Here is a 27,192-nt window from a genome sequence, read left to right as displayed (position 1 = left end):
CTCCACTTTGCCACTTCTATGGTTTAGAGATTAATGGAGCCAAATCCATTAACATTCTGATTTAGTACACTTTTTTTTTTTTTTTTTTTTTTTTTTTAAGCAGCAGGATATATTGAGGTAGATTCAGAAAACAAAAACTTGGGGCGCCTGGGTGGCTCAGTTGGTTAGGCATCCAACTCATGGTTTCAGCTCAGGTTATAATCTCATGGGTCGTGAGATCTGGCTCTGCGCTCAGTGGGGCCTCTGTGTGAGGACTCTCTCCCTCTGTCCCTTCCCCCACTCGCATGTACACATGCGCACGCTCTCTAAAATAAATAAATACATCTTTAAAAAAAATTAAAAGAACAGAAACTTTAAAAGGCAGTACATCTGTACCTATCACTGGGCAGGTCTGTTTCCTGTAGCTGCTACAGCACAGGCTCTTGCCCAGAAGAGGTGTCTAGAAATGCCTTTTAAAACAAATTCAGAGTTCCAGAAAGAACAGGGAATCCTAGTTCAGCTTCAGGGTCATTCCCAGGACCTAATTCATTTCTGGCAGATGTTTGCTGTGTTTACGCTTTTTCCATATTTTTGCTGATGGCCTGCCTGCCAGTGGCTGGCCCATTTAATTCCTCATTTCTATTTAGTACACAAAGAAGAATACAGGTTTCATCTCAGTGGTGGTGGTCTTTGCCCATTCTCCCATTCTAGAGCTTGTAATATAAAACCAATAGAGTTGCAATAACAATAAAAGGACGTCTTTATTTTATCCATATACTTTAGTAAGCTGAAAGTCTGGGTCTCCAACTGTTCTCCGACAGAAAGAAAAATCAGCATAGTTAAGTAGGCATAGAGGAAACAATAGGCAAACAGAAGTATAATAAGTGAGGACAAGGAACAGAGTTGTTGCTTATTAACATTGGCAATGGAAGAATATAACCAAGGCTAAAAGAGTGAAATATAGAAATGAACCACACTTCATGAGTATATTACCTCTCACCCTCAGTGATGCCAAGAATTGTTTTTAAAACCTTTACTGTGCAGGAAACGAGAGCTTCATGAGTGTGGGAGAGATCTAAACATCTTCCTGAAGTACTAGCCTTATATAATGCCTGACCGTTTTTCTAGGAGGTAATACAGGGTGTATATGGTAAAGGTCAAGAGAGGTAAGGGTACAAAGTGAAACCAGGAAACAAGGCAGGGAAACATTTTCCAAGGCCATCGCTCTTAATGGGTATTGGATGCTCTAGGCCTTCCTTAATGCAATATGTATAGATCAGACCTTGAAGAACCTTCATCTGGAAGTAGTCCATGCTTCTCTTGACCTGGCTAGTCCCATCTGTCTCTGTTCGTAGAGAGTCTGCGGCGGAGGGCAGGAAGGCAGATATGGGCATTTATAGCAAAAAGCGTAATTAAGGCCCTCTCAAACCATTATGTGAAGTTTATCAAGACAGCAAATCACCGCTGCTGCTTCCCCATAGTTTTTTCCACTGTGTGATAACTAACTTTTCCAAACTTAAGATTTTATACACCTAGTGTGACAAAGGCTTCATTGCTAATTACGAAACTCTCTAGAACACTTTAGTGGCTTATGGTAATAATAAGGCGGAATATTTAAAAAGCTATTTTGGAAGACCTGGAGAGGAGACTGGAGACCTGGAGACTATGCTGAGAGAGGAGTACCAGTGAGGCAGTATTCTCATGCCTCTGGGGAGGTGGCACTTCTTTTAATAACTTCTTTTTAAACTTTATTATCTAAATTTTCAAAAACTACAAAAGTAGAGTAGTATAACGAGCTGACGAGTACCCATCACCCAACTTCAACAAATAACTCATGGTGAATTTTTTTTTTTCATTTCTATTCTCTCTGTGTCCTATGTCCACTAGATTATACTAAAGCAAAACTCAGACAATCATCTAACTTCCTATCTTTAAATATTTTAGTAAGTTATCTCCAAAAGATAGACTATTTTTAAAAACATAACCAGAACAGCATTATGCCTACAAAAAAAAATGATTAACAATTCCCTAATATCAAATATCCAAGGGGTATTCAGTTTTCAACTTTCTCATAAATGTTTTTGTTTTTTTACAGTTTGTTTCAATCAGGATCCAATTAGGGGCCATATATTTGTAGATGGCTTATATGTCTCTTAATTCTTTCTCATCTGTAAGTTAGTCCCTCCATTTGTGAGGATCTCAGCGATGTTATTTCCCCAGTGTTGCCTCTTAGGGCTTAGACCCTAATTTTTTGCCAATGAAAATAAAAGGCATTTGGAATATGAGAGCAAAATATTTACCTACCTTAGAATGTCCTTGGGGTCACCAGGAGCTTGGCATTGAAAAAGGGCCTAAATATCCTCAAAACCTGGGCCATAAAAGTTAACTTAAGAGGCAAGACTGGACTTTTCATGTAGAGCTCCTTACAAACCTCTCTTCTCGTTCCCATGCCCTTTTCCTCTTGTTGCCTACATCATATCAGAGTCCCATAAATTTATAAAGCATTATTCTAACCATCTCTAGAGAAGTACAGTACCTCTACCCAAAAGATATATTCCATTGAAATACCTTTTTGTGGAACTTTTGGGAATGTTAGTTGTGTCTACACACTTAGTTCACACTGGCCACGACCTCTCAGTTTAAAGCCATTCACTACCATGTGACCTAATTTTTAAACCCCAAGCTAGGAAGCTAATCTGATAGTAGGACAGAATCTTTGAAATTGAGACCATGCTGGAAAATTGTGAACATATGATACCACATTTGAAACCCATGTCATTCTCCACTGGTTATATTCTACCACCTTAACAGGGGACCAAAAAGGCATTTCATGTGCAGGCCTAACCATGTGAGTTTTTCATACGCAGGCAAGTTAGACTAGCCAGGGCTNNCCTGCTGAACTGGTAGCTGGAAACCAGGAAGACTCTCTAGTGGGGTTCTGCTTTCCCTCTGACCTGAAGGACAGAATTGAAATGGTGAAAGATAACTCCCTTGGGCAGTTCTTTGGCAGTGTTACTTATGGGTCAGGGTAAATAGGTAGGTCTTAATCTGTAGAACACTACTCAGAAGGGAAAAGACTTAGCAATTTAAGAGGTAGGCTATAAAGTCCATTCTTTTCCTAACTTCTTTTCATCTTGAAAATCTTCCTTTTAGTATATATGTCAATGGTTGAAGCTCCATTCCTTTGGGAATGTTATTTAACATACCTGAATTGTTGGGGGTGAGGACTCTTGTGTGGCCTGAATCCCCACCATTTAGGGATGGTCTGAAAGAAAAAATCCCCTGTCCAGAAGAGGCAGGTGAAGGCCTGAGGAGGGGAAATAGAAGCATTAGCAGGGAAAAGGAAGGTAAAGGTAAAAAGCATATGTCAAAGGAGAGCCTATATATTTAGACAAGATGGGAAATAAATACACTGCTTGCGACTGAAAGTAATTTGGACATATATAAGACACAGTACTATTAAATGCTCTCTTGTTTACAAGGTAGATTTATAAACTTCAGTGGTATAAGGCAGTAGAAAAGTAACCCCAGGGCTGCTGGCAGAGTGTCAGTGTGAACAGATGCCCAGTGAAAGGGAGCATAATTACTTACCTGTAAGATAGGCTGTGAGTAGAAGCTGGTGAAGGGGTTTCTGGAAAAAATAAAAATGAGCCTGTGAGATAACCCATGAACTGGAGGAGAGATTCATTCGAGTATACTTGGGACCAGGGCAAAGAAACCGGGGACCAAAGATTTTCAGTATATATGTTAGGCTTAGGGGCGAATAGCAAATGAAAAAGCTCACAAATCACCTAGCAGTGTCTCCTAAAGGTGCTTTCCTCTCTCTCTCTTTTAAAGATTTTATTTATTTTGAGAGAGAGAGCACAAACAGGGAGGGGCAGATGGAGAGGGAGAAGCAGACTCTCTGCTGAGCAGGGAGCCCATGTGGGGCTCCATCCCAGGACTCCAGGGGATCATGACCTGAGCTGAAGGCAGACACTTAGCCGACTGAGACACCCAGGCCCCCCGTCTCTTTCATTAATTTGTGGACCAGGATTCATTACTGCCTTGATGTGCTCTAATATATCTGTGCATTGGTTTCCCCTCTAAGATGGGCATTACCAGGAAGAATGGCTATAGACAAAGGGTCATTAAATTAGTTAGGAGTGACAGCAAAAATGGTGGCATAAGGACCTCCAAAAGTTCTCTCCATAAAAGGAAAGAGAAAACTGGCAAAAATTGTCAGAATCAACTTTTTCAGAACTCCGTAAATTAACAAAGGGCTTGCAGCAGTCTGGGGAATGTTTATTCCAGAAAAATAGCCAAATGAGGTTAAGAACAATGGACTTTGTGGCATTTTAACTCGCCCTATTCCCATTTCTCCTCCAGCTCCGCGGTAGCCTTGAAAACCAACATTCTGGCAGTCATCGTGGGGATGGAATGGGGTTGGAACTCTTTCAAAGCCTCATTCCCAGAAAATAACCATTTGACCTGTCCAGTGGCAACTGGAAGACTCCACTTACAAGGCTGACTTTATTTGACCTGACCTGGAGCGCAAACTCATCAGGACTTGGAGCTTAGAGTTCACCACCTGTGAAAAGACTTTTCCACAGGAGTGTTTGTTGTAAACAATTAGAAGCACTTTTTTGGGCTGCCTGAGGATGTGACTATCAATTGGGGCAAATAATAGGCTAACAGGAAAACACAGATGGAAGAGATGGGGAATGAGTTGTTGGGGACTCTGAAAACAACACATTCTTGGGATCTAGACCATATGCATATGCGGGACTGTATGCATGCTCAGAAAAGACCTGAAAAGGCCCCAGTCTCTTACCTTGAGGTCATACAAGCAGGTTGAAGGCTAAGGCACAGTTGTCAATTGCCTGGTTAAGTGCTGAAAGTGAGCCCCAACACACACAGAATCCCTCAGCAAAGACTGAGAGACTTACTGGTTCCAAGTGTTTAAGGGAATCTCTGTCCAATCATTAGCTGCCCACTAAACTAACTGAATAGAGACTTTGGTGGCTCCATATGACGATACAGCTTTTATAGAATTATTTTTAAAAAGTCACTAAACAACAATAAACAGCAAGAACAAAAAAAACCCCAGGGAGGGAGAAGAATCTGATTCCTAGAATTGCCATGTTATGTTATTTTAAATGTCCAGTTTCCAACAAAAAATGAAGTATGCAAAGAAACAAGAAAGTATGACCCATATAAAAAAATAAAGCATCAATAGAAACTGTCCTTGAGGAAGCCCAGACATTGGACTAAGCCCAGCCTAGACTTTGTCTAGACAGACTTTAAATCAGATATTTTATTTTATTTAAAAGATTTTATTTATTTATTTGAGAGAGAGAGCGAGAGAGAGCATGAGCAGGGAAGAGAAGGAAAAGCAGGCTCCCTGTGAGCAAGGAGCCCCACGCGATGCCCGATCCCAGGACCCTGAGATCATGACCTGAGCTGAAGGCAAGACGCTTAACCAATTGAGCCACCCAGGCGCCCTGAATCAGCTATTTAAAAAAATATGCTCAAATATCTTTGGGAACCATGTCTAAAGCACTAAAGGGAAGTGTAAGTATAGTATCTCAACAAATAGAGAATACTAATAAGGAAAAAATATATTTAAAAGAACCAAATATAAATTTTGGAATTGAAAAGTATAACAAAAATGAAAACTTCGCTAGAGCAGCTCATCAGCACAAACAAGGAAAACAATCAGCAATTTGAAGTCCATTGAGATTATCCAATGTGAGGAAGAGAAAGAAAAAATAATGAAGAAAAATGGACAGAGCCTCGAGACCTTGGTGGAACACCATCAAGTATATCAACACACGCATTATGGGATTCCTAGAAGAAGAATATTTGAAGAAAGAATATTTGAAGAAATAATGGCTGACAACTTCCCAAATTAGGTGAAAAAAATGAATCTACATGTCCAACAAGCTCAACTTCTAAAGAAGTCTGTTAGATTTAGTTGGTATATAATGTTGTTCAAATCTTCTATTCCATTGGTTATCTTCTGTCTAGTTGTTCTATTTGTTATTGAAAGTAGGGTATTGAAATCCGGTAGTTTCCCTCTAGTTCTCTTCAGTTCTGTTAGTTTTGCTTCATGTGTTCTAGGACTTTGTTGTTAGGTGCATTTTTTTAAGATTTTATTTATTTGAGGGAGAGCAAGTGAGAGAGAGAACGAATTGGGGAAGGGGCAGAGGGAGAAGCGGGCTCCCTGCTCTGTGGGGAGACTAAAAGCAGGGGCAGCAGTCAGAGCAGAGGGAGAAGCAGACTCCCTGCTGAGCAGGGAGCCCAACATGGGACTCCATCCCAGGACCCTGGGATCATGGCCTGAGCCAAAGGCAGATGCTTAACTGACTGAGCCACCCAGGCACCCCAGGCCATACATGTTAAAGTATCTAAATTATACAAAGTATTTTGTCCTACCACAATGGAATGAAATAAAAAAATCAATAACAGGAGGAAATCTGGGAAAATTAAATATGTGTTGATATTAAACAACATAGTGCCAAATAACCAATGGTTCAAAGAAAAAAAATCACAAAAGAAATTAGAGAATACTTTGAGACCAATGAAAAAGCCAGAAAATACTAAACCTTATAGGACACAATGAAAACATTGTGCTTAGGGTGAAATTTATAACTGAAAATGTCTACATTAAAAATGCACATCTCCAATCAATAATTCAACCTTTTTTCTTAAGAAACTAAAAGAGAACTAAACCCAAAACAAGCAGAAGGAAAGAAATAAAGCTTAGAGCAGAAATAAATGAAATAGAGAAGAGAAAAACAGAAAATCAACAAAACCAAAAGTAGTTTCTTTGAAATGTTCAACTAGATTGGCTAGTCTTCAGCCAGGCTGTCCAAGAAAAAAGTAGAAAGCTTCAAATAACTAAAATCAGGAATGAAAGAGGAAATATTACTACTAACCTGACAAACTCTCCAGAAATTCTACATTTTTCAAAGGGTGAATATGAAAGAATTGGAGGGAAACTATTTGATGATTTTCAAAAATGGTTATCTAGAAAAAAATGTGCAAATTTCACAATTGCCTCTTGTGAAAGAAAGGGAAATCCTCTGATTAAGTATTCTCTACAGACTGGCTAATGTCCTTGAAAATAGTAATAACAAAAATAGTTCTAAGGGGAAAGAGACAAGAAATTAAGTGAGTATTCTTCACTGGAATATTTTTAAGATTAATACACGGTGAAGAAACCTGATACCTTTCAGGCCAACATAATCAGTGTCTAGTTAACCTTCCTTTTAGACCTAACTTCTACTGCCATCTTGTGGCAACTTAAAAAATCCAAATCTATTTTACTCAAATTATCTTCCATCTCTTGACCAGAGGTTTTCAGTGACTTTCTATTGCTCAAAAAAAGTTTCTCCTTATCAGTTTGAGAACAAGAATATCATTATTTGAAAAGTAGTAATATATCTGTGGATACCTGGAATCAGTGTCTGGAAAAAACCAAATGGCATTATATTATGCACCGAAAATGCATAATGGCATTATATTTGCAGAGAAAACCAGAAATCTGCTGGTATCTACACAAAATATGTTGGTTTCTGATGCTTTTTCCCCCTTCTCACCAATATAAGAGTCCCTGGGAGTGCTTCTTCCCTGCAGGCCTCTGGCTCCCTGATGGACAAATATTAAACATCAATTAATAAATATATCCCAATTCTCTGGTTTCCATATTCTTTGTAATTTCTCTATATCTACACATTGAAGCCTGTGTTGTGCCAGAATAGGAATGCTAGTTCAAGAAGGATACACACATTATTCCTTCCAAAATGAATTATTACTGTTAATTGAACATTTCCACTACTTTCATCCCATTTATTCTCTGTGTTAGCTTCTTTCTTTGAAAAAGACTTATTTATTTTAGAGAGTGAGAGTGAGGGAGTTGGGGGAGGGGCAGAGGGAGGGAATCTTTCAAGCAGACTCCCTGCTGGGTATGGAGCCCAGCACGGGGCTCCATCCCAGGACCCACGCGATCATGAGATCAAGAGATCATGACCCAGCCAAAACCAACCCAACTGACTGAGCAACTCTGGTGCCCCTCTCTGTGTTAGTTTCTAATATCAGGCCTGCATTTCCAAAAGAAAAGAGAGTCCAGGGATGGCATCGGATAATTTATGCCAAAACCAATATAAGCTTAATATTCTTGCCTGACATCTTTGCTTTCATTTAGCATTAGAAATCTCAATCTGGGAAGAGAACGTAAATATTACTTACTTGTCCCAAGCTACTAAAGCCAGACATTCTGTAAGAGAGAGATTCCACTGAGGGGGACCGACTGCGTAAGGTGAGACAAAAAGAAAACAAACAAACCTGGTGTGAAACTTGACATAGACCTAAAGTCTCCCCAGTCCCTACCTCTGCCATATCTAGGTATTTCTTTTATCTTCCAACTTTTGCCAGCAGTTTTCACGTGGCTGTGTAGGCTTCCTACTCACCTGACCACCTGGCTGCTATGCCGAGAACTGGGTCGTGGAGTGACTGAAAGACAATCAAGTGAGGAGTGAAGAGCTGCCATCCATGTCGTGGCCTGCCTTGCCTAGCCAACCTGTCACAAATAGGCATCTGGTTGTATGTTCCTCTCATATCACACACAAGATTAGGAAAATCGCATTATAGTCTCTGAAAGGAAACTATCTTCTATATGGGAAAAGGATATTTATTCATCTCACACAGATATTTGGGCAAACAAATGTTCTCTACCTGACTGTGATGGAGAAGTAATGCCCACTGGTCGAGGTGTGGCCAACCTGCAGGGAAAAAAAGAGGAAGCTCTAAGCGGAAGTTAAGTGACCCCTGAGAGGTTCAGTCAGATCATTGTCCATAGAAATAACAGCTTACCCTCTGAGTGCAAATTGCTTACTATCATGTATTACAGCTATCCCCCCAAAATATGGAGGCAAAGTTTCCCTATGAGTTTCCTTGGCTCTCTAACTCCCTGAGTGAAACCTTCTCTACTGCCCATAATAGGAGAAATTTTGAAGTCCTCCTTTCTTCTTTCCCTCAGTGCCTTACCAAGCATATATCTACTATATATATATTATATATAATATATATATATATATCAATCTGTTCATCCATTCATAAATCCATCATTCCCTCTCTCCCATCATCCTCTCATCCATCTCTCCAACAAGCATTTATTTAGTGTTTATACATCCCAGATCCTGAGATTACAAAGATAACTAGAATATAGTTCCTAACTTTGAAAGGCTCACAGGCTAGTGGGAAAGACAAAAATAAATAAAAGCAATGTTTAAGTGTTATGATGGGTATATCAGAAGTAGAGAAACATGGAAGAACATTAGACTAACTTCTGTGAGCGTAGGAGCCATGTCTCTTAACCCACCAACACAGGGCTGAGGTAAAAAACATTTCATAGTTGGTACAGTACAGACTAACTGGTGACGTACCTCCAGCACCTAGCATGGTACCTGATAAACAATAGGCACTTAATATTGTTGAATAAATGAATAATAGAACATCAAGCTCTGCCTAATGTGGTCTTGACAGAGGAAATGACATGTGAGTTGAATTTTGAAGGATGAGTAGGATTTCATAAGAGTGAGCATTACATTCAAGATTTCACTTCAGCACTTTTCAGTGAGTAACCGGAGAAGTGAAAGATAAATTCACCAACCATTTCCTCCACCTTAGAGCCCACACAGGTGTTGCAGCCAAGAGTCAAGAAAGAACAGCAATTTTCAAACAGGGCTAGTATGGGGCCTGATAAAACTGACCTGCTTCCTTGGTACCAGTTTGGAGATTCCTGTAGGTGAAAAAAATGGGAGTGAAGGAAGCTGCAGCTAGGATTAGGGTTCTAATCAATGAATGTTACTTGCTAGATAACTAAGCTGCAATGTCCTCTAGCTGTGGTTGCTAAGATTCCCAGTAGGAGAAAAAAATAGCAGCAATGTTTCCCTAGGAAATCATTAGCTTTGACGGAATAAAATCTTAGTTCCTTTTCATAAAAACATATTGGGAATCCCTAAGACTGATTTATGTGGGAAAATATGGAGAGTCTAGGGGGGAGAGAAAGGAAAATGACAGGATAAAATGTGCTAGAATAGTTACAGTAGTAGGATCAATAGGAAAATCATATAAATACAAAGAACATTCTTAGGAAGAAAGAAACGTCTAGGAAATAGAGAGTTGGATTGGAGGAAGAGGAAGGGTCCTGAGGTGCCTTGGGATTCTTGAAGAGAAATTTTAAGTTACAACAGATGTCTCCTCAATAAGAGAGTTTCCCAAATGGCATGTCATGACTTCCTGATGTTCCAGAATGGGTTACCAGTATGTGACATATTGATCCTTTCAGTCTTCCTAGGTCTTCTGTGGCCTCGACCATTTATTACAGTGCACTTGTTGTATAAATATTATGTCATTTATGCCATGGTGTGGAAAAGGTTAGGAAACACTGTTCTATACAGCATCTAGTCAGCTAGACAGATGGGAAAAGTAGAAGAAAGAATACTAGTAAGGAAAACCTGTTTCATTCACCTTTAGAATGGCAAGACATTTCTTCAGTTCTCCATTTTCCTTCTTTAAGACTGACAGCTCTCTAGGGAAAAGATGGAAATAATCATCTCCAGTAGGTCAGTGGGATACAAACCCCGATTTTTATTGTTGTTGACATCTAGTTAATGCTTACAGAGAGATGCCTGCCACTATTCGAGGTATTTCTGTCAGAGATCTAGGGATTCAGGAGACAGAGGCAGAGTCCGATGGCCAAGAGAATCAGGTGGATAAAATAAGCAGTCACTAGGCATGATTTCAGAGGAGTTTACATTGAGTTCCGTTTCCTTTCCACACATACCCCTGGCCTGCTGCTGTCTGAAAACTTCCATCGAGGATTCCATCTTCTGGCTTAAGATTTCCAAAATACGCCCTCCTAGAGGTAACATTTTAAATGCTATCCCTCATCTTTATCACTGAAAAGCTATGCCCTATTTCTCCAAAGAAGCAATTTTTGACAGGGAAGTACAAGAGGAAAGCTGTAAAGTGAGGAGGGCCCCTACAGGGAAGAAAGAGAAAAACGAAATGGGGATTGAGGGGACCAAAAATTCTGTACCCAATTGACCCAAGACAAACACAAACACACGCAGCAATGTTCAGGCTTTGCTTGTAATTTGTCACTTACTTTTCCTGGCTGGTCACCATCTGTTGTGCCTCCTGCATGGCTGCTTCTAACTTTGTAATTCTATGCTTATAAAAGGCAATGAGGAGATCTGTTTGTTTCTTCTGGAAACGCCACACCTAGGGAAAAATAGATCTTTTTTTTGTTTTTAAAGATTTTACTTATTTATTTGACAGAGAGAGAGAGCCAGCGAGAGAGGGAACACAAGCAGGGGGAGTGGGAGAGGAAGAAGCAGGCTCCCAGCGGAGCAGGGAGCCAGATGTGGGGCTCGATCCCAGGACTCTGGGATCATGCCCTGAGCTGAAGGTAGACGCTTAACGACTGAGCCACCCAGGAACCCCCAAAAATAGATCTCTGACATACGCCCCCATAACTCCTTCCCCCTTACTTTTGGCAACCAAAGGAAATCCATCAATTCATCCTTTAATACTAATCATTTTCTTCTGGAGCATTTGGCCTAAATCATGACTGCCCAAAATTAGAGAATTTGGCGCTAGGGAAAGCCAAGTTTCTCATTTCCAGGACAATGACCTTTTAATATCTTAATGAGAATATTCTGGCATGGTAGAATAGCCCTTTGAAAACATAATCTTTCATCTTGAGCAAGGAGAGTGATACCAAAAAACTTTTTCAAGCTTAGAACTGGTTCTGACCTAACTTGTCTACTATTTGTCTGGACTCAACTTCCACATTCCTAGCTATTACAGAGCACTGGTAACCAAATTACTTCCCCTGAGGTTCTCACACTGGGGCACTTGCAGGTTCTTTATGCCACTACAGTAAAGGGCAAAGAAGCACAGAAGGAGATTACCTATTCCTGAATTTTATTTCTGGGCATGAGCAAATAATTTTATCTTTTGCTTTGTTTTACCATTTGATATACTGATGTGCCTTTCAGGGGATTACTGAATCAGAGCAAAAGTTAATATTTAGAAAGTGTTTTAGCTTTGTCAGGCTCTACTTTTGAATACACAGCAGTATTTATGTCTCATCTGCTTCCTCCCTACCAGACTATAAACCTTTTGTCTAAGGTCCTTCCCTAGATCTTGGTACTTTTGTCATAAACCTTTTGTTCGCACCTAATTTGCAAGTTGCTTTTGCCACCTTACTACAGAATTGTTCTTAAGAGTTTATATAGTCTCTAGGCTCTCTCCTTTCCAAACAAAAGCAAACTCAACTAATTCTAGTTACGTAACACTTCATTATAGTCTTCTTTAGTTTTTTTTAAAAAGTGGTCATTTTCATAAAAATAAAACATGATCATTTTAAAAAATCTGAACAGTGCAGCTGCAGAAAAAGCCGCTCAGAATCACAGAAGTTACTTAAAGTGGCAAGGGGTTGGGGAGCAGTAGATGTTGAAAATAAATGTAATGTTTAGCCAAGAGATAGTATCCCAAACATCTTGACCCATTCTTGGGAGCAGTTTGCAGTGAAATATGCCTGATGCTAACTTAATTTATTTTAAAGGTATTGGTAAACTCATTATCTACCTTTTTTTTTTTAAGATTTTATTTATTTATTCGACAAAGAGAGAGACAGCCAGCGAGAGAGGGAACACAAGCAGGGGGAGTGGGAGAGGAAGAAGCAGGCTCATAGTGGAGGAGCCTGATGTGGGGCTCGATCCCAGAACGCCGGGATCACGCCCTGAGCCAAAGGCAGACGCCTAACCGCTGTGCCACCCAGGCGCCCCTCATTATCTACCTTTGACTCTCACAACCTATTGGTTTGTCTTATCTATCTTTTTTTTTGGTCTTATCTATCTTTTATGAAACTGACTCCCTCATTTCATAGTATCTAAAGGTCTTAATATTTTAAATTATATCTCAAGGTAATCATACAGTTGAGAAAATATAAGTTTCTCTTTATAGAAGTATTCCACCTAAAAAAATGAGATAGGAATGACAGAATTAAATATTAGCATTTTGCAGCTCCTAATGAATGAATGGATCCATGTAAAGTTCATCATTGGCTACCATCACACAAACCAAGAGATGGAAGACTATTACGTACCTCTTGGTGGAGCACAACACCAAAAACTAGGCTTGCTTCACACCCACCCCCAACCAAATGATCTGATTAAGGAAATACAGAGCACAGACAAGCATTATTAAATGACTCCACAAGGGTACAATGAACAAAATCCACTCTGGGAACAACTCTATAGAACAAAAGACCATTTTTCTTCAATAACAATAAAAAAAGAGGGACACCTGGGTGCCTAGTGGGTTAAGTGTCCAACTCTTTATTTCAGCTCTGGTCATCTCAAGGTCCTCAGATGGAGCCCTATGTCTGGCTCCATGCTTAGTGGGGAGTCTGCTTGAGATTCTCCCTCTCCCTTTGCCCCTTCCCTGGTGCACACACACTCTTTTTCTCTCTCTAAAATACATAAATAAATCTTTTAAAAAAGTAATAAAGAAACGAGAGGAAACCTATAGTTAAATAGGAACTAAAGAGACATTAACAACTAACTGAATTATGGACCTTACTGAAACCCAAGTCAAACAAAATTTTAAAATAATTATGAAACAGCTGAAGAATTGTGAATACTGACTACTTACTGGAGAAGATTAGGGGATTGTTATTTTACTATGACATGCTTGTATTTAAGAAATGAGTCCCCATCTTTTAAGAGACACATTCTGAAACATTACCAGATTAAAATCATGTAATATCTGGTTTTGGCTTCAAAATAGTCTGGATGGAGTGGCTGGAAGTATACATAAAGGAAGATCGGCCATGAGCTGATAACTGGTGAAGTGGGGGGACAGATATATTAAACTGGAATTACTAAGATGGATAGTATGGGTTTCTGTCCTTTAGTAGTTCATCACCATAGTACAAGATGTTCAGAGATGTGAACCAATAAATAAAACACAAAGTAATCTGTAGAACAGAAGAAATATATGTAAAGTATAGAAATAATGATCAAGAGTTAACTGTTTAGGGGGTGCCTGAGTGGCTCAGTTGGTTAAGCATCTGACTTTCGATTTCAGCTCAGGTCATGATCTCATGGTGGGATCGCCTGCATCGGGCTCCGCGCTCAGTGGGGAGTCTGCTTCAGGATTCTCTCCTTCTGCCCCTCATGCCACTCATTCTCTCTCTCTCTCTCTCTCTCTCTCTCTCTCTAATAAATAAATAAATAAATCTTTAAATTAAAAAAAAAGAGTTAACTATTTGGACTTCAGAGTGTAGAAGTCAGGCATTTCAGGCAGAGGTATGAAACTATACGGTGCATAAAAGAACTGCAAAGAACTCAATCTACCCTATAGATTAGGTAATAAATAGCCTACATAAGAACTGATGTTGGTATATAAGATGCGAGGTGGTCGTTGTGGATGCGATTGGAGAGGTTAGAAGAAACCAGGCCATTAAGAGAACTAGGTGTCACTCTGAAAAATCTGAAACACAGGTGATGAAAAGCCACCAAAGGGTCTTGAAAAGGCAGTTACATGTTCAGATTTCTAATTGAAATAGATTATTATGGGGCTCAGAGAGGACAGATTTGAGCAAAACAGATCCCTAAAAACACCTCCTTATCAAAAGCAATTAGAGGACTGTTAATAAGATATCAGAGGCACCCACTCTGAATAGGAAAGCCATAGCAGCCCACTAGGTGGGCAGTTAAGTTTTGAGTTTCATAATTTGTGATCAAAACAATATTCCCTTTCACACTGCAACCTCCTGGTCAGTGATTTTAAAAAACTCAAATTTACTGATTCATAAGTCCTAAATATGACAGATTACCTTCTACTTTTCAGGTAAAATAATTTTAGACTAAATAAACCTTTCTTCAAAGGCATCATTGATTAGCTCAGTTGTTCAATTTTTAAATTCAAGTAAGGGGTGAAGAACTGGTCTGGTCTACTGATGAGATCAGGCCTTGACCTGATTTTACTCAAATGGCATATGTGGTAGTTACTTACGTATATGTTAGCAAAACATATGACCTCCAAGTCAGCAAACCACTGACCGTGGCCAGCTGCCTGTTTTTGTAAATAAAGTTTACTGGAATACCGTGCCCGTTTGTTTACATGCTGTCTGTAGCTGCTTCTCTGCTAGGGCAGCAGAGCGGAGTAGTTGCAACAGAGACTGTATGGCCTGCAATGCCGGAAAGGTTTACTGGCCTTTTAAGAAAAAGTTTATCGGGGTGCCCGAGTGGCTCGGTTGGTTGAGCGTTCGACTCTTGGTTTCGGCTCAGGTCAAGATCTCATGGGTTGTGAGATCGAGCCCCATGGGCTCTGTGCTCAGCTGGGAGTCTGCTTGAGGATTCTCTCCCTCTGCCCCTTCCCCCACTGGTGCGTGCGCGCTCTCTCTGTAAAATAAATAAATAGATCTTAAAAAAAAAAGTTTATCAACCCCAACACTAAATTTATGAAAGTCTTTATAAATCCATTTCTGTCTTTTTCTCTGAATTTTTTTGTGTGTGAATTTCTATCTTTCCCTCTTTTTCTATCACTCTCCTATTTCTTACTCTATTTAATGTCCTATTTTGTCTGTTCTTCCTATTTATATTTATTTAATGAACATTTGGGTTACTTGTTCTTAATTTTAAAATGGATGGGCCCAAAGAATGGGAGAAAATGTATGCAAATTGGGGTGCCTGGGTGGCTCAGTTGGTTAATCGGCCGTCTTTGGCTCAGGTCATGATCTTGGGGTCCTGGGATCGAGCCCTGTGTTGGGCTCCCTGCACAGTGGGGGAGTCTGCTCCTCTCTCTGCCCCTCCCCCCTCATGCACTCTCTCTCTCTCTCAAATAAATAAAATCTTTTAAAAAATGTGTGCAAATCATATATCTGGCAAGAGACTTGTACCTAGAATACATAAAGAACTCTTACAACTAATAACATAAAAACAATCCAATTTAAAAATGGGCAAAGGATCTGAATAGACATTACTTTAAAGAAGATATATAGGGGTGCCTGGGTGGCTCAGTTGTTAAGTGTCTGCCTTCGGCTCGGGTCATGATCTCAGGGTCCTGGGATCGAGTCCCACATCGGGCTCCCTGCTCGGCGGGGAGCCGGCTTCTCCCTCTCCCACTCCCCCTGCTTGTGTTCCCTCTCTTGCTGTCTCTCTCTCTCTCTCTGTCAAACAAACAAACAAACAAACAAACAAATAAAATCTTAAAAAAGGAATAGGATATATAAATGGCCAGTAAGCACATGAAAAGATACTCAACATCATTTGTCATCAGAGGAATCCAAATCAAAACCACAATGAGATACCACTTTGCACAATTAAGATGGTTATAATAAAAAAGACAGATAAAAACAAGAGTTGGTGAGGACATGGAGAAATCAAAACCCTCATAAACTGCAGGTAAAAATGTAAAATATTGCAGGCATTTGAGAATACAGTCTGGTATTTCCCCAAAAACGTAAACATAGATTTGCCCCTTGACCCAGTAGTTCGACTCTTACGTATATACCCAAGAGAAATGAAAATACATGCCCACACAAAAACTTATACACAAATATCAATAGAATTATTAATAATAGCCAAAAAGTGGAAACAGCCCAAATATCTCTCAACTGATGAATGAATATGTGAAATGTATACCCATCTATATAATGCAATATTATTTGGTCATGAAAAGGACTGAAGTACTAACGAAGTCTTAATACATGCTACAATGTGGATGAACCTTAGAAGTACCCTGCCTATCCCCCAAACCCTGGCAACCACTGACCCCTTCTATCCCCACAGATGTGCCTTTTCCAAAACTTTATAAAAGTCCAATCATACCAAATGTAGTCTTTGGGGTCTGATTTCTTACATTTACAGAATGCATTTAAGATTCATACATGTTATTTTGTGTGAATCAATGGCTCATTCATTTTTTATTGTTGAGTAATAAGCCATTGTATGGATATCAAGTCAATTTGCCCATTACCCCGTTGAAGTACATCTTGGTTGTTTCCAGTTTAGGATGACTATGAATAAAGTTGTGATAAACATTAAAAAAAAAAAAAAAAAGAAGTACCCTGCCTAGTGAAGGCAGTCACAACAGATCACACATTGTAAAATTCCATATTTAGGAAATGTCCAGAATAGGCAAACCTATAGGGATAGAAAGTAAATTAGTGATTGCCTAGGGCTAGGGAGGGTAGAGAAGATTTGGAAAGTGCCTCTTCATGGATATAGGGTTTCTTCTGGGGGTAATAAAAATGTTCTAAAATTAGGTAACGATGATTGCATAATTACGTGAATATACTAAAAACACTGAAATGCATACTTCAAAGGGGTGAATTTGGTATGTAAAGTGTATGTCTATAAAGTTGTTATTTAAAAGCTAGGCAGGGGGCACCTGGGTGGCTCAGTCAGTTAAACGTCTGCCTTCAGCTCAGGTCATGATCCCCGGGTCCTGGGATCGAGTCCCGTATAGGGCTCTCTGCTCAGCAGGGAGTCTGCTTCTCCCTCTCCCTCTCCCTCTGTGGTCTTCCTCCCTCTCTCTCAAATAAATAAAGTCTTAAAAAAAAAACTTAGGCAAGTATTTTATACTTCCCTTTGAAAACAACTTAAAAATACAAACTTTTTACTTATATGATCTTTAATTATTTTCCCATAGGTTTGTGACCTTCCATAATCCACTATGAGTTTTCCACATTATTCTTTAAACTAATATAGTACTTTACAGCTTTCAGAATGCTTTCACAGCATTATTTCACTGGACCTTTACAAGAACTAAGATGAGTATTATTATTATTTCACATTACATGTGAGGGAGTGTGAATGATTCAAAGAAAGTTACAAGCTAGCAGACAGGTTTAGCTTCAATATTTCTACTTCAGTAATTTTCTCAGTATTACCACTTTACCATATTTCATATACTACAGTAAGGGAAAACCTCAATAGGAAAGATTATTCTATTCATTCTTTCAAAAAGTACTTACTGAATCCAGGTACTATGTCAGGAGCTTACAGAAAAGATGAATAAGATTAATTAATACTGCCCCTATTCTCATGGGATGACGCAGATGAGCAAACAGAAAATTATAATACAATATGGCAATATGGTATTGCATTGTAAGTACTGTGTGTACTTATCCCTGTATATGTCTGGGGACAAGAATGTTCTAGACAGATGGAACAGCATGTACAAAACAGCATGAAGCAACAGAGAAAATAATTTATATCAACAATTAAAATAAATTTGGGTATGTCTATATTATAGCTGGGGGTTGAGGGAGAGGATAAGAGGTGAGACTAAAAGGATCAGCAGGGACCAAATCAGGTCTGGCTGTCTGGGCCATGTTAAAGGTTGGGCTTTATTCTCAGAGCAACAGTTGTATTGAATGGTTTTAAGTAGTGAAATGAACTGATCATACCTATATTTTTTTAAAGGTTTCATTTATTTATTTTAGAGAGAGAGAGATATCATGAGCAGTTGGAGCAAAGGGAAAGGGAGACTCAAGCAGACTCTGTGCTGAGCATGGAGCCCAATGCAGGGCTCGATCTCACCACCCTAAGATCACCACCCAAGCAGAAACCAAGAGTCGGTCAATTAACTGACTGTGCCACCAGTCACCCCCTGATCACACCTATATTTAGAATGATTTCCTGTTGGGTGCCTGGGTGGCTCAGTCAATTCAGCAGCTGCCTTTGGCTCAGGTCATGATCCTGGAGACCCAGGATCAAGACCTGTATCAGTCTCCCAGCTCAGTCGGGGAGTCTGCTTCTCCCTCTGATCCTCCCCTCTCTCATGTTCTCTCTCCCCCTCATTCTCTCCCTCTCAAATGAATAAAATCTTTTAAAAAAATGATTTCCTGACTTCAGTATGGAGAACTGATAGGAAAAGACTGGAGGTCAAAAGATCTGTTAGGAAGGTACTACAATAATCGAGGAGAGAAACAATGATGAATTGAATTAGAAGGTTTGAGATAAAGTAGAAAGAGTCAAGGTTTGTTGTTGTTTTTTAAGATTTTATTTATTTGAGAGTGAGCGTGCATGTGCACAAATGGGGGAGGGGCAGAGAGAGAGGGAGAGAGAGAGAGAGGGAATGTCAAGCAGACCCTGTGCTGAGCGTGGCGCTCAACATGGGGCTAGATCTCACGACCCTGAGATCATGACCTGAGCCGAAATCAACCTGAGCCACCCAGGCACCCTGAAAGATTCAAGTTTTTTAGAGACATAATAATATGATTTAATAATGGATTGGAAATGCAAAGAAAAGAAGGAAGGAATTAAGAATGACTCACAGATTTTTGGTTTGGTCATTATGTGGATGGTAGACATTGACCATGATAGAAATAGGAAGAGTAGCCTGTTCTGTGTGTACGTGAAGGGTAGGCTGGGTAGAGGGGTGTTTAGGATACTGAGTTCAGTTTGAGACATATGGAATTAGTGAAGATATCAAGTCGGCAAATGGATATATGCCTGAAGTTGGGGGGGGCAGGGAGCACTCATTCATTCAGCAAAGATTTATTGAGTGCTTCCTATGTAGTCAAACTGTGATCTTTGCATAGGATACAACGATGAACAAAACAAAGCTAGTCCCTGCCTCTGTGGAGCTTACAGTCTATGGAGCATACAACAAACACCTCAAAAATTGCAAATTATCCAAGTGTTACTAAGAAAACAAAAAGGTTTCTAGGACAGGGGCACCTGGGTGGCTCTTGATTTCGGCTCAGGTCATGATCTCAGGTCTTAGGATCAAGCCCTGCATCAGGCTCACTGCTCAGGTGGGAGTCTGCTTCTCTCTCTCCCTCTTCCTCTGCCCCTTCCTCCACTCTCACTCTCTCTCCCTAAAAAGGAGAAATAAATCTTAAAAAAAAAAAAAGTTTCTAGGACAGAGAATAAAGGGGGCGGTACCCATTTTAAATATAGCAGTCAGAGAAAGGCTCCTCTGAGGTGACATTTAAGCTGAGATCTTTACTGGAGATAATAGAATGGGAAGTGATCCCCACGTTGACGATAACTGGAGCATGAGAGCGGATGAGATTATACATGGAGAGTGTACGTGTCTGGTATAGAACCTGAGAAATAGAACGATTCAAGAGATGGACAGAGGAAGATAAACACAAAAGGGAGAAAGAAGTTGGTTCCAGTAGTCAAAGAAAGAATATTTTAAGGGGAGAGAGTGGGCCTAGATTGCTGCTGAGAAATCAAGGTCAGTAACAACAACAAAAAGTATCCATTGGATTTGATAACAAGGAAGCTATTAGTATTCTTTGCAAGAGCAGTTTCACTGAGATAATCTAAATGAAGCAGACTGCCGAGGGTTGGAAAGAGGTGTGGGAGGTGAGGAAGTGGACAGAACGTAGATACATATCCTCCAGTGCACTCCAGTATGTTTCTCTTTCTCAAGAGTCTACACAACATGCTTTTGTGAGTGTCACCAACAATCCTCATGTCGCCAAATCCAGTCCTCCCTCCTTTGCCCGCATCTTCATGCCTCAACAGCATTTGACCCATCTGGTTATTTCTTCCTTCTTGAAACATTTCCCTTTCTTAGTTTCTGCGATACCACACTCTCCTTGCTTCCGCTCACTCACTGCTGCTCTTTTTTCTCTTCCTCCTCTACCTAATCACTAAATGTTGAAGGGGCTCCTTCTCTGGGTGATCTCATCCAGTCCCAAGGCTTTAAAAACTATCTGTATCCTAATGAGTTCCATATTTATCTCTCTTTTTTTTAAAGATTTTATTTATTTGACAGAGATAGAGACAGCCAGCGAGAGAGGGAACACAAGCAGGGGGAGTGGGAGAGGAAGAAGCAGGCTCATAGCGGAGGAGCCTGATGTGGGGCTCGATCCCATAACGCCGGGATCACGCCCTGAGCAGAAGGCAGACGCTTAACCGCTGTGCCACCCAGGCGCCCCCATATTTATATCTCTATCCTCGACCTATGTCCTGAGCTTCAGAATAGTAAATTTATCCACCTTTGTGATATCCTCCTGGAGCTCTAACAAGCATCTGTAACCTAATATGTCCCAAATCGTATTTTCCCTCAAATGGTCTTCTCAGCCTTGGTAAAGAGTATAATCATCCCATATATTTGTCTTGTTTTGCTCAAGACAAAAACCCGGATGTCTTCCTCAATTTCTCTCTTTCTCTCCTCTTCCACGTCCAAATCAACAACAGTTCTACCAGTTCTTCCTAGAAAACATCTCCGATTTGATTACCCTTCTCCATTTCTATTGTGACCATTTTAGCTCAAGAAGTCATACCTAGATTTCTCCCATAGCCTCTTATGTGGTCTCCCTGCTTCTACTCATCACTTCTCTATGGTTCGTTCTCCACTCAGCAGCCAGATTTCCTTTTAATATTCTATATCAGATAATGCCATTTCTGGGCTTAAAACCCTTCAATGGTGTCCACTGCCACTCAGAAGAAAATCTAAATTCCTTACCACCGGCTACAAGTACCTATATATAGGTTCAAGCCTCTCTCTCTGACCTTACCTTGAAGCATTTCCACCTCCCTCCCAGCCTTAATGTGCATTCATTCATTTAACAAACATTTCTTATTCACTTAATTTTTGCCAGGTACCTCATTAGCCATTGGGCAATACAAAATTGATACCTGCCTTTCAAAAGTTTCGGTTAAGTAAGAGAAATAGACATAAGAACAAATAATTTAAAACACTTTTGCAGAAGTAAGAGCAAGGTGTTACGGGATTACAAAGGACAGTGCAGAAATCTGCCTACAGGAACCAGGGAAGGCTTTACCAAAGAAGGAACAATTACTGGCATGCATTTGAAAGATGGCTAGTTATGAGGGGCGCCTGGGTGGCTCAGTCATTAAGCGTCTGCCTTGGGCTCAGGGCATGATCCCAAAGTCCTGGGATCGAGCCCCACATCGGGCTCCTCTGCCGGGAGCTTGCTTCTTCCTCTCCCTCTCGCTGGCTCTCTCTGTGTCAAATAAATAAATAAAATCTTAAAAAAAGAAAGATGGCTACTTATGGATAAGGGTGCAGTCTAAGACCTAGGATTAGAAGAACGCTCACAGGTCTATGAGGCTCTCCAATCCCCAAAGATACTTAAATAGTTTTACCTAGAGGTGAGTAAAGATTTCAAAACAGGAAGTTTTAACTATTTGCCATGGAGTAGTACAGCAGAAAAATGACCTTGGCAGGTCATTAACAAAGATCTGGGATGATTAAAACACAAGTGGATATTTAGATCAATATGTCATTCATTCATTTAACAATTTTTTGAGTGTCTGCTACATATTAAGAACTATCCAAAGAGCTGGGTATATAACAACAAACATAACCTACCAAATCTCTGAATTTATTGAGCCTACATTCCAGTGCAGGATTCAAACAATAAATAAGTATATAATGTTAGAGATAAGCGCTATGATGAAAAATAAAGCAGGGTAAATAGTGCTGGGGCTACCATTTGATATATGAGAGTCCATAAAGGTCTGACTGAGAAAGAACAATTTGAGCAGAGGCCTGAATGAGGCAATCTAGATATTATTTGGATCAGTTTTTCAACTTCACAGACTAGGAAAACACATTTTCAGACATTGCTGACTTCACCAAACTGGCCCTTCACTAAAGTGATGATTAACTGACCCTTTCCATTTATTTTATCTTGATTATTTGACCATGTGTAATTGGTCCCTTGATTAGGCAGGTTAGAATTCAGACTACATATAATTGCTCTACTGATCATTAGCTAATCCTGAGGTTAGTTATTAACCAAAAGTCTGCTCTTTCTCTTGCTCATGTGATCTTGTTTACATTTCTCCTTGAGTCTCAGCTAGATTTTATCTCCCCATAATGTTAAATAGTATCTCAAATATGATGGCTCACCCAAGCAACTAAAAACAGTATGCAATGAAAGCTTTAATTCCCCTTCCTCTATTTCCAGAGTTAGGATTGAGGGGTGAGACACCAACAAAAAATTAAATCTACTATCTTCAGCCAGAACATGACAAAGGATCATCTTCATGTTAAGGAAAGGACTACTCTCATAAGAATGAGAAGTAAGAGTACAGAAGAAAAAAAGTGATAAAATCTCAAGAAACACGTCATGATAGAAATCCCATTAGGTTATAAAATAATCTCAGTGGAGAACTGGAGAATGGAAGGGGAAAACCAAAGTTTTTACAATTTGGGAACTTTCAAATGGTTATTCTGTCTTTTCTCCACTTCCTACCACATTCCTATTGCTCTTGACAAAGTCAACAGTATGCAAATATATGATGCATCAGGAAAGAAAAATATTTTCTAAAATTCAGGCAACCAATTATAAACACTAAAAGAATTAAATATATATGCATTACCAAAAAAGGTTACTGAAAAGTGAGAATGGGGAACAAGAAATCCCTTCTTGAACACAGGTCTTTAAGCAAAAGTTTGAGAGCTAGCCCACTAAATCTACTGACTACAGGGTCAGGCCTATATATCTAAAGCAATTTTTAGAAGATTCATCAGTCTGCACAGAAAGATGATAAAGCTCCTAGACCCTTCTTTATTCTTTTTCTGGGTGGGGAGAGGCTGAGGAGAGCGAGAGAGAAAATCTTAAACAGGCTCCATGCCCAGTGTGGAGCTGGCTATGAAGCTTGATCTTACAATCCTGAGATCATGACCCGAGCCATTATCAAAAGTCAGACACTTAACCAACTGAGCCACCCAGGTATCCCTAGAGCCTTCTTTATTCTTAAAAATTGCTTAATAGAAGCAGGAAGTGTAAGGCATGATATCAGCTACATAGTGGTTTTTACAGTCTATCACAGGTTTGGGGTCAGTAAAAAAAGCTAACTGTTGAGATTTGTATCATTAGGGAAGAAAGCAAATGAACAGTCAATTCTCTCCATTGTGTACAAACAGAAAAATGTTATGTACAAAGAGAATCTTTGATTTAAAAAATTAGATGCAAATAGAATTTGCCTGGTGAATCTGATTTTCTTCACTTTTGTTTCTCATACCTGAGAAATGTGACTAAAATACTGCAAAGCTGTTTCCACAGGGCTTTTGAAGTATATCTTCTCCTGAGGCTTCAGCTATGAAGAGAGTAAGACAAACATTGAGCATATCCACAATGGAATGAAATAAGATACTGGCAAATATGGCAAAGGATGGCAAATGATGTTTCTAAAGCATCTGGTATTATTTCACTATGTTAAGTATGAGGAAGCTCACCACTGTCCTAGGAGAGTCAATTTTATGTTCTAACCCTCCTTACCTCATGCTTCAATAGCAGCAGCCACAAATAATTCTTCTACCTGTTGTTTAACCCCCTTTTTTTCCATTGCTATCTTTGAGTTTTATTTCTTTTCTTTTCTTTTTTTTTAATTTCAGTGCTTGGTCACTCATTAACTGTACTCCTTGTATACTTACTACAGACCAGGAATGGGATAAGATGGTTTGTGGCAGAGGTAGAAAAACTTACGTTATCAGAAAGAGCCAGATGCTTGCAAGCAGTTCCACAAACAGCACATTTTTCTAGGGGGGAAAGGGGAAAAAAATGTTTGGTTCTTCTGGGCAAGAGGTAAGATCTTCCTAAATTACATGGTAACAGTCAAGTAGGCTAGCAAGAAACAGGTTCTTACTGAATTTAGAATATTTTTGTGCTATAAAAGGACATCATCTTGAGCTCTGTCCTCAAAATCAATATTTCCAAACTTGTATGTTGGTGACAAGTACGGCTTTCACACTGTAGTTCTACCCATCTCCTCTTTTTTTAAAAAAAGATTTATTATTTATTTTGAGAGAAAGAGTGCACACGCATGATTTGGGGGGAGGGGCAGAGGGAGAGAGAGAGGGAGACAGAATCTCCAGCAGACTCTCCACTGACCTGGGGGCCTGACAAGGGACTTGATCAAGACCCTGAGATCATAACCCGAGCCAAAGTCAGACACTTAAATGACTGACCCACCCAAGCGTCCCTATCCATCTCCTCTTTATGAATTCCCAGTTTTCTTCTGCAGATGAGGGGGCAGTTCTAACCCTTCAGCAAGAGTACTAGAGTACACTTATGAGAGTGCTAGGAAGAACATGAGAGTACCAATGGTTTCAACTGTAGCTTACTCTTTTCTCCCCCCATCTACCTGACAGTAGGCACACTGTAAATACTGCAAGAAACTCCCCAATTATTCCTGCCCTGTTGTCACTTTGCTAATAATCCTGGAACTTGTTCTGAAGCTCTTCTGCTCTCATTCTCTTATTAACCCAATCTGAAAGATGTAAAAATTAAAATTCCTAATTTTTCCCCTGAGTTAAAGTTTTAGTAGTAGTGCTGGTTATTGATTAAGATAAATGCCACATCAAGAGAAAACATCACATGACATATGCTTCACCGAGACAACCCTCTCCAAGGTGAGCTGCTGTTACCATAGTAAACAGTTTTGTTACTTCAGCAGATAAGTTAAAAGGGTCACGAGATCCATATAAAGAAAAAAAGCTTCTCCAGAGTCTAGTAACCTCAGTCTTCTTTCCTTGAGGACTAAAGGCTTTCCCCATTCTTCCCTCCATATTATTGCAGAGTGAGCTAGTAAGTATAAAACGCAAAACAAAGAAACTTCCCCAGCTCTCTGTCACCTGCAGGATAAAGTTCAGGCTCTTCAGTCTTGTATATAGAACCTTCCATCATCTGTCCATTGCCTACCTCTCTAGCCTCATCTTTTAACCATTTCTTACTTTATCTCTATGCTCTACCAATCCCAACGATGTGTAGCCCCCTGCACTATGGGTTTACAATATGGTATGCCTTTATACATACTGTTCTCTTAAACTAGAATGATCTTCCCTGCTTTATCCACTTGGCAACTCCAGTTTATTATTCAAAACTCTACTGAAGCAAAAGCTCTTCTATGAAATCTTTCCCTGATCAAAGCACCCTATCCTAAGTCCCTCTTCTGGGCTATCTCTATCCCTTGTGTGCATTTTGGCATGAAAAAAAAAAAAACAACTTGAATTTAAGTCTCATTTCTAAGACTTAATAGCTGCAAGAAATTGGTCAAATCACTTATCCTATCTGAACCAGTTCCTCATTTGTAATACGGATCTACTAATAATTAGGGATTATTAGTGGGATTGTGATAAGGATACATAAAATTCATACATGTGGAAAATACTTTTTATTTTATTTTTTAAAGATTTATTTGTTTATTTTGGAGAGAGAGAGCAGGAGCAGGAACGGGGCAGAGGGAGAAGGAGAGGGAGAAAAGCAGACTCCCCGCTGAGCAGGGAGTCCAATTTGAGGCTCGATCCCAGGACCCTGAGATCATGACCTGAGCCGAAAACAAGAGTTGAACGCTCAATCTACTGAGCCATCCCGGCGCCCCCGGAAAATACTTTTTATTTTTTTTAAATATTTTATTTATTTATTTGAGAGAGAGGGAGAGAGAGAGAACACGAGTGGGGTGAGGGACAGAGGGAGAAGCAGACTCCCTGCCAAGCAGGGAGCTCGACGGAGCGCTCAATCCTGGGACTCCAGGATCATGACCTGAGCTGAAGGCAAACACTTAACCGACTGAGACACCCAGGCTCCCTGGAAAATACTTTTTAAATTCCAAATGTATCACTACCACCACCACTACCATTATCATCTTCATCATCATCATCATTTCTAATCAAACATTTCACAGGCTAGACCACTTCCCATTAGAAATGACTCTTGTTATCAACCAAACTTTCCCCAATTCCTATTCATTACACTTATTTTTTCTCTATTCTCTAATTAGTCTGATAACCTTGGGGCTTTCCCTGTCACAGACCTCAAAACACTGACAAGTACCTTCTTGTCAAGTATTAGATATTCCATTTGCTAAATCATTCTTTATTAATGGGTGCCTCAAATTTACATAATCAATAGTGTCCTACTGTATCCATACTAACTTTGGCGTAATATGTGATTTTTATCCCAAGTCACATAGAGAAATGGCTAATCATCATTTCTAGGTTAAAAACATTTTTGCCTGAATCTGGAAACAGTTAAGGCACTCACCCAGAGTCACACACTTTTTACAGAAAATATGGCCACAGCTGGTGACAAAGAAATGGTCCCCATCTTTTCGGAAACACTGGTTGCAGTGAAACCAATCCATTCTGGAACAGACAACGAGAAAGAGGAAGAATAACCTGGAGCATAATATAATTACAGCTGTTCCAAAA

The 27,192-nt window shown here is 39.7% G+C and overlaps 1 protein-coding gene across 1 annotated transcript; it reads right to left on the bottom strand.

The window, feature by feature from the left end:
* Positions 1 to 238: 238 nt before the first annotated feature.
* RNF212B (ring finger protein 212B) lies at positions 239 to 27,125 on the bottom strand. The gene is made up of 14 exons (XM_040620742.1): positions 27,026 to 27,125; positions 24,470 to 24,522; positions 24,006 to 24,080; positions 11,135 to 11,250; positions 10,495 to 10,555; positions 9,735 to 9,763; positions 8,698 to 8,744; positions 8,433 to 8,475; positions 8,212 to 8,272; positions 7,563 to 7,611; positions 3,571 to 3,610; positions 3,186 to 3,286; positions 2,876 to 2,933; positions 239 to 1,343 (listed from the first exon to the last, which is right to left on the bottom strand). The coding sequence occupies exons 1-14, from the start codon at positions 27,123 to 27,125 to the stop codon at positions 1,274 to 1,276; spliced, it is 903 nt and encodes a 300-aa protein (XP_040476676.1). The 3' UTR covers positions 239 to 1,273.
* Positions 27,126 to 27,192: the final 67 nt, after the last annotated feature.

The sequence above is a fragment of the Ursus maritimus genome, unplaced genomic scaffold (assembly GCF_017311325.1).
Source record: "Ursus maritimus isolate PB19 unplaced genomic scaffold, ASM1731132v1 scaffold_36, whole genome shotgun sequence".
NCBI classification, from domain to species: domain Eukaryota; kingdom Metazoa; phylum Chordata; class Mammalia; order Carnivora; family Ursidae; genus Ursus; species Ursus maritimus.
Note: the sequence above shows the minus strand (reverse complement) of the source record. Positions and strands in the feature narration are given on the sequence as shown.